General features: G+C 56.6%; 5 protein-coding genes across 5 annotated transcripts; 2 read left to right on the forward strand and 3 right to left on the reverse strand.

Moving 5' to 3' along the window:
- Positions 1–27: 27 nt before the first annotated feature.
- On the reverse strand, positions 28–1,163 carry N656DRAFT_719471 (putative zinc-binding dehydrogenase family oxidoreductase; the record flags this gene model as incomplete). The annotated part of the gene is made up of 2 exons (XM_064812369.1): positions 28–559; positions 616–1,163. The coding sequence occupies 2 exons, from the start codon at positions 1,161–1,163 to the stop codon at positions 28–30; spliced, it is 1,080 nt and encodes a 359-aa protein (XP_064665358.1).
- A 278-nt stretch (positions 1,164–1,441) lies between these two features.
- N656DRAFT_762767 (cytochrome P450) lies at positions 1,442–3,488 on the forward strand (the record flags this gene model as incomplete). Its single annotated transcript, XM_064813272.1, has 4 exons — positions 1,442–1,464; positions 1,553–1,884; positions 1,947–2,219; positions 2,280–3,488. Exons 2-4 carry the CDS (start codon positions 1,675–1,677, stop codon positions 3,486–3,488), a joined length of 1,692 nt encoding a protein of 563 aa, XP_064665359.1. The 5' UTR covers positions 1,442–1,464; positions 1,553–1,674.
- A 514-nt stretch (positions 3,489–4,002) lies between these two features.
- Positions 4,003–5,343, forward strand: N656DRAFT_762769 (galactose mutarotase-like protein). Its single transcript, XM_064813273.1, has 3 exons — positions 4,003–4,303; positions 4,367–5,068; positions 5,124–5,343. Exons 1-3 carry the CDS (start codon positions 4,015–4,017, stop codon positions 5,327–5,329), a joined length of 1,197 nt encoding a protein of 398 aa, XP_064665360.1. The 5' UTR covers positions 4,003–4,014; the 3' UTR covers positions 5,330–5,343.
- A 323-nt stretch (positions 5,344–5,666) lies between these two features.
- On the reverse strand, positions 5,667–6,731 carry N656DRAFT_802391 (uncharacterized protein; the record flags this gene model as incomplete). Its single annotated transcript, XM_064818236.1, has 2 exons — positions 5,667–6,364; positions 6,575–6,731. The coding sequence occupies 2 exons, from the start codon at positions 6,729–6,731 to the stop codon at positions 5,667–5,669; spliced, it is 855 nt and encodes a 284-aa protein (XP_064665361.1).
- A 431-nt stretch (positions 6,732–7,162) lies between these two features.
- Positions 7,163–8,828, reverse strand: N656DRAFT_849157 (uncharacterized protein; the record flags this gene model as incomplete). The annotated part of the gene is made up of 2 exons (XM_064819328.1): positions 7,163–8,289; positions 8,369–8,828. The coding sequence occupies 2 exons, from the start codon at positions 8,826–8,828 to the stop codon at positions 7,349–7,351; spliced, it is 1,401 nt and encodes a 466-aa protein (XP_064665362.1). The 3' UTR covers positions 7,163–7,348.
- Between the last annotated feature and the right edge of the window lie 755 nt (positions 8,829–9,583).

A 9,583-nucleotide genomic window follows, 5' to 3' on the forward strand; every position in this document is an offset into this window, starting at 1 on the left:
TGAATGACATTCCCCCTTGCCCACTTCTCAACTCAAAGCGCAAACAAGTTTGCACCCCGACACCTGCTTCTTTCTTAGCATCTCCAACCCATCCGTCACGCCCTCCAACCCGCCCTCCACAACCCTGACCGGATGCGTCCTAATCCTCCCCTCATCCAACAGCGCTTGCACTGTACCAAACCAGTCGACCCCGAACCCGCGCAGCGCCTGATCCTCATCCCTCCAAAAAGGGGCAGGCCAGCCCACGGCCTCGCCCAGCACGGCGGGACCCAGCACCCAATCCGGCACCACAGTCCGCGGGCGCGTGTGCAAAGCTTTAGCGTAGGGTTCTAGCGCTGTATACTTCCCTCCGGTCCGACCCAGGCATTTGTAGCAGAACTCCATTGTCTCGGGGGTCGAGACGCAGTCGAGGGCGTACTTGAGCGAGTTGCGCGTGTGCTTGCGGATGGAGGCTATGTTGGAGGTTGGAGAGTGGTAGTCGAAGACGGCGGTGGCGCCGTAGGAGGTGGCGAGGGGGAAGTTGGTGGGGGAGCAGACTGTTATGGGGTTCAGGCCGGACCTGGCAGCTGTTGCGTTAATTGATACTATTAGTTCGTGAAAGTCATGCTTTCGTACATCTTGAGCAGCTGGATTGCCATGGTGCCGGTCGTAGTGCTGCCGCCGTAGACAAGGACATCCACGGGTTTCGCAGCGGGGGACGTTGGATTTCCGGGGACATTAAGCGATTTGAAAAGGGCAAGCCCGATGGTTGAGACGGCGCAACCCAGGGACGCGGCCTGCTCGTAGGAGACGCCTTCGGGGATTTTCAACAGGCCTGTCCCCGTAGCGGCTACAACCTCGGCAAACGCTCCAATGTCGGGTTTCTGCTTGTGGTAGCCGATGACGGCGCCACAGACGCGATCCCCGATCTTGATGTGGGTTGAATTGGACCCGACGGCGACTACCTCGCCTGCGAAGTCTATGCCGGCGATGCAGCCGGGTGCCGCTAGGTGGCCCTTCATTTTGGTGTCGATGGGGTTCAGCCCGACGGCTTTGGTGCGGACAAGCACGAGGTCATTATCGAGTTCGGGAACGTTGACGTCGTGGGAAAGGACAAGCGTGCCGTCCTCGAGTCCTACGATGGCTCGTTGCTTGGGTGCAAGTGTTGTGCTGACTGTTGCCATAGCTAAGAGTGATAGGCATACAAGGGGTTCGAGGGTCAAGCTGCAGGCGTGATGGGGAGTCTGCGTGTGAGCTATGGCGGCATATAGGTGAACGGGCACGGCAGTCGAAATCATGGACTGAGTCGTGTAAGATACAGGTAGTGGGAGATTTCCAAAGTTCCCAGCATATCCCGTCTGATTGGGCCATTACTCATAGATGGTTCACCCAGATCATGATCGGATTTCGAAAAGTGGCCGGTCCGGCGACTACCATTTAGTACACCAAGTCTATCCCCGCAACAGTTCTAAGGATGACTGTATTGTGCGTAGTAAGTCCGTATGAAAGGCTGCCGGCCTTGCCAGTTGCCTTTTTAGGTATCTCACCGTGCTTCTACTCACATTGTTTGCAGTTGAGTTTTCCCTGTTGCTCCCGGGGACCCGACTCTCTGGAACTGCTGTCAACATCATCCCCTCCCTTAGACTTTGGCAGATTTTCAGACGTGAGATTTTCAAATTCCAAGCATCAGCAACCATGCCTGACTTTCTCGGAGTCTGGCTGCCCCTCTGGATATGCACTTGGATAGCAGCTGTCGTCCAATACGTCAGCCACCGCAACCATGGCTTTGTCACCGTCATCACTTTTCTTGTTGCAGAGTTTGGGGCGTTGGTAATCTGGGCCTTCTACGGGATGGTCCTGTATCCCAGATATTTCACGCCATTCCGGCAGCTTCCCACACCACCTGTGCGTATAAGTCGTGATTCCGGTAGAGACGCAAGCTGACTGGAACGCTGTATGTACTTCAGGGGCGGACACTCAGGTACGGAAACAGGAAGCAATTTTTCCCCGAGTACGCCTGGGACGATGTTCGGAATGCCGCCGAAACAGTCCCAAACAACGGGCTGATGCGGTTCTACGATGCGCTCAGCAAGGAAGCGCTGGTCGTCACCAAGACAGAGGCGATCAAGGAGATGCTCACTCTGAAGCCGGACGACTTTGGCCATCCCAAGAACGTGCAGTACCTGATGCACAGGCTCACAGGGAGCAGGTTTAGTTTCTTGAGCCCACATGGGCACAAGGTAGGGACCGTTCTATTTCAAAGGGTAGATCCGTGTACCTAGACGACTGACAGACCCCAGGCATTTCGAAAGCACCTCCGGCCGGCATTCACAGTAGCCCACATCCGATCCATCATGCCAACCATCTGGGGCAGGTCGGACCACATGACCCGCCTAATCAGGCGCGAGCTGCAGGCCAACCCTGATCCGCACCACACCGTTGACATCCGGGACTACCTCCGGCGAACCATGTGGGACATTTTCGGGTTGATCGTGCTCGGCCACGACTTTCAAACGCTGGACAAACCCGCTGCGGGCACGCGCGACAAGCTCGTTGGGATCCTGGGCCGCATGAACGGTCGACTGGTGCAGTGGGCCAACTTTATCATGACCTACGTCGACGTGCGCCCGCTGCTGAAAGTGCTCAGCCCGCTCCTCATGAAGTCCCCGACGGGTAAAGCACTCGAGCAGATTCGCAACTCGGTCACGCAGGCCGTGGGCAGGAAGGAAACTGAATTCCGCGCGGACACGGCAAAAAGGGGCTCCAATGAACAACGGGAAGGGGAAGGAGAAGGCTCCGGGCGGGACATTACGCACATCTCTCTAAAAAGCGGCGTGTTCCCGTCCGAGGAGCTGATCGACAACGCCATGCTGTTTTTGACGGCAGGGCCCAACTCAACAGCGGCGGCCGTGGAGTGGGCCATTTACGAGATGTGCCGGCGGCCCGAGATCCAAGCCCGGCTGCGCGACGAGATCAACGAGTGTCTCGATCCCGCACAACTCAACGGGACGTCTGGTTTGTCGGGCGCCGCACTGCTCCGGAACCTGCAATCCCTTCCCTACCTAAGCGCCGTCTGCAACGAAGTCATCCGCTACTACCCCTTTGTCCCGCTCAGCCCGCGCGTCGCTGAGCGTGACACATCGCTTCTTGGCGTGCCGATTCCCAGGGGGGCTACGTTGTTGACGCCGGTTGAGGTGTTTAATCGGAGCAAGGAGCTGTGGGGGCATGATGCAGAGGAGTTTAACCCGGACCGATGGATGGGTGTGGGCCGGGAGACCAATGGTGGTGCGGCGAATGCGTATGCCTTCATGTCGTTTGGCGCCGGGCCGGGGACGTGCATTGGTAAGGACTATGCCAGGGCTATGATGGCTTGTCTTGTGGCGGCGCTGGTGAGGGAGTTTGAGATTGAGGTGGTGAATTTGGAGACGGCGGGGAGGTTGCTGCCTGCACCGTTCAAGAAGTCGCTGGAGGGCATGCAGGTGAGGCTAAGGACGCTGCACCATTCGTGAACGTGTACTGGGGTAAGGCTAGGGGGTAAGGGGTGGGCTTTTTTTTCTCAACATCTACCTAGGCACTGTGTTAGTTCCCTATGGTACACGCGTACTCTAGCTGCTCTCTTACATGGATGCATGCAGCGAGTGCAGGTACTAGTACTAGTATCTCTTAGCACGCCTGCAACCCTACGAACAGGTACTAAGCCAACTCTACCCGTGTGTGAATCACCTGTGCCGCGATATCCTCCGAAGAAGAATGTCGCCGGTCCAACCGTTCATGCACTCTGGGTGAGTAAAAGTCGCCGGTGCCCGGTCCTGCAGACCCGGTTCCCGGTTTACAGCCGGCCTTCATTATTCCGGAGTTCGGATTGCCGAATAGGGGGGGGGGGGGGGTACAGAGCCTCAGGAGACCGCATCTCCATACTAGGTAGTACTAGTAGCATCTGCCAAATGAAGCTCTGCATAGTAGGTCACTCAGATTGCTTTACCCCTTTCTAGTGGCCTGAGTTCTGCACTCGCGACCCTAATTCTCCTGCGTGCAATGGTCGAACTCCGCAAACTCACGGCTGGCGTTCTGGCCACCGCAAAGGCGGTATGGAAAGGTGGCAGCCCCTTTACCGCCCTCACGGCCCTGTGGCCGGTAAACGATGAGGGGAAATACACCATCGAGTCAGAGGGCATCAAGATCGCCTTCACCAACCACGGAGCTGCCGTCACCAATCTGTGGGTGAAGGACAAGAACGGTGACAAAATCGATGTTGTGCTCGGCCTCGACCACGCCGACATGTACCCTGACACCCAGTCGAATCCGTACTTGAACGGCATCATCGGTGGGTTGGCCTAGTTAACCTGTATGGGGGAACTTACACTGAGGAAGATCCGATGCATTACAGGCCGGTATGCGGGCTACATCAGCGGCGCCGGCTACGAGGCCGACGGTATTATCCAACGTGTCTGGGCCAACGCCAACAGCGGCCTTGCTACGTTCAACGGTGGGAGCAAGGGCTGGGGTCGGCTTGACTGGGCTGTCCCATCCAACGAGAAGGACAGCATCACGTTTGTCATGTTTGACAAGGGCAAGAACGGCTTCCCCGGCCTGTTTGTCGGCTGCCTGACGCACACCGTCACCCCTTACGAATGGCACATCGGGTATGGAGTGACCCCGTTGCTGATGCCGGGCGGGCCCATCAACATGGCTCAGCAGGCCTTTTTCAACCTCGATGGGTTGAGAAGGACGACGAAAAACGGGACCGTGGCGTCTGTTCTCGACTACACCCTCCACTTGCCCCTGTCCGGGATGCGGTTTGACTTTGACGAGCTCGGTATCCCGACGGGTAACTTGCTAAGCAACAGAAGAGGGACAGAGCATGACTTATGGTCTGGGCCGAAGATGATCAGGGACATGCTGAGCAAGAACCCCGACGCCATGGAGTCAGCGTATGACCAGACGTTTGCAATTGCGCACAAGTACGCCGACATCAGCAGGCGGGACAAGCCGGTGGCGGTTCTCTCGTCGCCATACTCGGGATTGACATTGGAGGTATACACGGACCAGGACGCTCTTCGTGTGCATACGTGGAGTGAAGAGACGAACGGTGAGTTTTGCAGAACGCAATCCTATTTACATCATGTCTCTAACCGCGGATGCAGGGCCCCTGAATCTCAAGCGGAGCCAGGGCGAGGGCACCGTCCCCCGCCACGGCGCCATCTCGTTTGAGCAGTCCGAGTGGCCCGATGCTGTCAATCATCCCGAGTGGATGCACAGGAAGTCGCTATGGGGCAACCTGGACATTTACACCGGATACATGGCGTATAAATTTAAAGTGGATCAGGGGCAAATAGGGCCGAAGAAGTGATAGGATGTAGCAAGCCATGCAAAGCCCAGGTCTTTCATCTTTTCCGTCTTCTATTATTAAGACTGCACTTGTGTCAAAGTATCTTCAAGTTGCTAGCACAATGTTGCTAAATCATGGTTGCATGCCCTCTCGATTTGCCTGCGGCCCGTCCTGGTTGGAACTTGGACGACTCAGTCACTCAGGTCCATCATCCATGCACTACTGGTACTCACCCACTTTATACCACATAATACCACGCGCCTCGTGGACATCACCAGAGTGACAAGTTCAACCAAGCTCCGCATATCAAACTCAAAAACATGACCAAGATTGCCAGTCACGCAGACTCAATACGGCATCATACCTTCCCTCCAACAGCTTTCCAAACCCGCAAAATCTCCTCCACCACCCTCGCAGCATCCTCCGGCCGACTGGGCACCTCATGCGCGCCTTCAAACTCCACCACCCTCCTCGCCCGCTCCCCAACAAAATACTTCTCATACAACTTTACCCCCTGTCCCCGCCATGGATCCCTTCTCCCACGGACATGAATACAGGGTATTTCAACCTTCCCCTTTCCCACCCCATCCCCCTTTCCGTCTTCATCCCCAACATGCAGTTCAGCAACAGGAAACAACCCGCACACAAACACCGCAAACCTAACCCCCTTACTCAGCTCCGGATCCAAGCAAACTGCCGTGCCCAGACACACGCCCTGGCTGAAGGCGAGGATGCCAACAACCTCCCCTCCCCCTCCATCACCACCACCAGCACTTTCGTCACCCCCATCACTACCAGTAATAGTATTATTGTGAAGGATGCTTACCAGTAGGTTTCGCACCGCCTCCCGCTCAGCGGATATTTGCGCCTGAGACACGCCCAGGGCCAGGGCTAGAGTTGGGTCTGGGTTGTGCCAGCGCAGGAAGGGTCCGTTCAGGTTCAGGTCGTCATGGACTGCGAGTGTCGCGCCTGGGCCGGGCTGGTCGACAGGGAAGGGCGCGTTGGGGAAGAGGAAGCGGAAGTGTGGCGAGAGGTGCGGGAGGATGTGCCGTAGTTCTGCTTGTTTTACATTATGTGGTTAGTACTATGTTTGCTAGTTATTTGATGTTGTCGGTGTATGTGTGCTGGGGGTGGCTCAGGGGTTGGGGTGCTGGTGCTGGTGCTGCTTCATGTTCATGTTGCAAGCTGAGGCAATGTGCATGGTCCAGGAATTTGAAGGATTGAAAACGGGGCAGGTGAATGTAAGGGAGGTTATGTAGTACGTACGGTAGCGCAGGATGGACCCGTTAGTGCCGTACCCGTGGAGGCATAGGATGGCTGGCAGCGGCCGGGGGTTACGGTGATCGACGGGGTTGTTGGCTAACAATGTCATGGCATGGGCGGGTTTAGAGTCTGGTGGAATTCGTGAGAAGGTTGGCTGCATCTCTAAAAGTCACCAGTGTAAACTGGACAACGGTGTGGTTAGACGAGTTTGGAAGGTCCCTGATCACGGTTATGGTCACAGGTTGCTGCGAGTCCCAGGTTGGCTCGATGCTTACCCCTTATTAGTGACTGGTGTCTTTTCACTACACCCCCTAAATCACCTACCGCTCCACGTCGCCTGTGTTGCTGCACGTCTGCATGACCGGCGACTTTCCCACCACAGCCATACATGCACCCACATCGATGAGGAAGGACCAGGCCACTGTGGCTGGGCTGCCACACGCCCCTTTCGGAAGATAGGAGGCCCCCATTCAATGAACAGTTGGTTGGCGTGTCTCTGGGCTGCTCCCGCAGTCGGAATACAGGCCGGGACTTAGCAACCCCGAACCCCGACACAGCGTCGTTTGCAGTGCAATGCTCGACAGGACTGTTGTTGGACAAAGGTGCAGGTGGTTGGGTTCATGTTGGGTTGGGTTGTGTCCCTATTGTCATGTTACATCTTGCCAACATAAATAGGGGGGACGCCCTCTTCTACCCGTCTCAAACTTCTCCGCTGCCATCTTGTACATACATGTAGAACTTCTGGTCTAATAGTAGTACCTAACTTGATCTTCATGTTCAGTCTGGACCGCTACTGTTTGCCAACCGTGCCAGCCTCCCAACCAGAGCATTCTCCCTCTCCACAATAAAATCCGATACGGCATACGACATGACAGCTATCGACACGGGGGTTCCGTTTGCCTTCTTTGATGATCCTCTATCAGCCTCCACCGCCGAGACATGCATCTCCCCCCCTGACGCCGATGACGCGGGTATCCGGCCCGGACGGTCCAACACACCAGCAAGGTCCTTGCACCCTGACGCGAGCAGGTGAATCATTTTCCGCAGACGTTGAACCATGCGAAGCACGAGGTGCAACACCATCTCGACGTTGAGCGCGGGCTGCGAAGCGAGGTTGAACACTCCCAGGCTCAGCGCAGTGACGGCTGGCGATTCACCCAACGGGCTAGGGGTATACATGTATGATGAAGTTCCGGCACATGTATGTGCAACAGGGGGACCACTGCCAGTTAACACGCCGACGACGCGGTCCAGCAGTAGCAGCACATACGAGTAGCACACCAGAGACTGCTGGACGGCAATGTAGCTCACCGACGGTGCGGGGACTTTCGCTGCATCGGGACAATAATCGTTCAGTGAGGCCAGGCTGGTCTGCAGGACGCCCAGGAAGGTCTTGGCCGCTTCTAGTCCCTCCTGGACATAGTCGAATCCCGAATGATCATCATGGGCAACCGACAGCAGGCGGTGCAGTTGGGTCTGCAACTCGACAAGTCTGTCGGCTGTGGTTGGAGACGTCTCGGGGTGCTGGGGCCCGCCGCCGCAGATGTCCATGTTAGTGGTATGGCCCCCCAGCGAGGTGTTTTCTGCCTGAGCTGGCTGTTCAGGGGGCGGTGACCCGGGGTTCTCGTCTGAAAAGAAAGGATCATGGCATGGAATGCTGCTGGTCTGGAGACTGAAGTCCATGCTCCAGTCTAGGTCTGGACCCGGTGGCTGCATCCCTGTGTTGACTCCCCCTTATCTGTCAGCTGCAGTTTTGTTTCACATTGGAGGCTGGAGGGCGAAAGTCTCACTACCTACCTGGCGAGGCCAACGGTTCCGGGGAAATCAAGAGACTCATGACCTCGGCCGGTGAGTCGATGAGGGTTATGCTGCCGCTATGGGTGCTGGTGCTGGTGCTGGTGCTGGTGCTGGTGCTTGTACTGGGATCCGTCTCAGAGCCCACCACAACAGCCGACATCATCTCGGGCATGTTGTCGCTGCCCGTGCTAACGCTGCTGGCCACCCTCCTGTGAGCTTGAGCAACGTCCCCTGACCGACGCGAGGAAAACAGGGATGATGTCGATGTCCTTCTCTGCCCCTTAGGACGACCCATCCGCGACGCATTGCGATAGACGCAGTCAATGTCCAGCCTCTCACACCTGTCGCAGCGACTGTCGATGCCCCCGATCCTCACGCAGCGGTTCTTCAGGTCATGGCATCGGTCACAGGCAGCCCGCAGCTTGCCCTCTCGGACAGGTTCTGGCTGTGGACGATGCATTGGTGCTTGTCGTTGAAGTTCAAGTTGTGCTGTGGACACAACTCGAAGAGAGTAGCCAGCTTCGCAGTGCGCGGTGACTGCTATCCGGTGTGGGGGACAACATGAACCGCTACTTAGTTACATCCTCCCAGCCCGGCTGTCCATCTGCCCCGCTAGCGATAATGCGGCCACCATATATGTGCCAACTGGACTGCTCAAGATCAACGTTATCGTCCCCCATTCTGGTCCAACAGTCCCACCAGCCTGATGGACTGGGTTATCCCGAGAGTGGGCACTGAGGACAAACGGGTTGGCACGGCGGAAGAGGAACGCCTGCACGAGGGATGATCCTTGAGCTCTCTGATGGCTTGCATTTGACGGGCGTGGCATAAGGTATCTTGGGTCTTGGCAGCTTCCTTTCAGCTCATGTCGGCATGGCCCGAGAGGAGTTTGACGTTTGTGATGTTGGCGTCGCGGCCAATGGGCATGGGCATTCTGAAACGAGCGACGGCTTTGTTACTGCTTGCGTAAGTGTCGGGTAGCATTCCACATTCATCCCTCGTCAATATTGGTCCCGGGGCCATGGGTCAAACTAACGGATACAGCCAACAGTTGGACAAGATAGGCAGCCCGGGCTGCTCGGCGGAGGCATTGAGACCAGGGAATTAAGTCACCGGTTTCGTCCCCGGCTTCTACCATGTAAGCCGGGTAATAGGAGCCTCAACGGGAACACCATTGCTGACTGGACAGAGGCTTGTGGATGTAAGGGGTTGTCT

Source organism: Canariomyces notabilis (assembly GCF_033297395.1).
Source record: "Canariomyces notabilis strain CBS 508.74 unplaced genomic scaffold N656scaffold_38, whole genome shotgun sequence".
Classification (NCBI taxonomy): domain Eukaryota; kingdom Fungi; phylum Ascomycota; class Sordariomycetes; order Sordariales; family Chaetomiaceae; genus Canariomyces; species Canariomyces notabilis.

Coding starts and splice junctions, on each gene's coding strand:
- N656DRAFT_762769 (XM_064813273.1), top strand. CDS start 4,015: ATGGTCGAACTCCGCAAACTCACGGCTGGCGTTCTGGCCACCGCAAAG. Junction 4,304..4,366: donor GTACTTGAACGGCATCATCG/GTGGGTTGGCCT, acceptor GATGCATTACAG/GCCGGTATGCGGGCTACATC. Junction 5,069..5,123: donor GTGGAGTGAAGAGACGAACG/GTGAGTTTTGCA, acceptor CCGCGGATGCAG/GGCCCCTGAATCTCAAGCGG.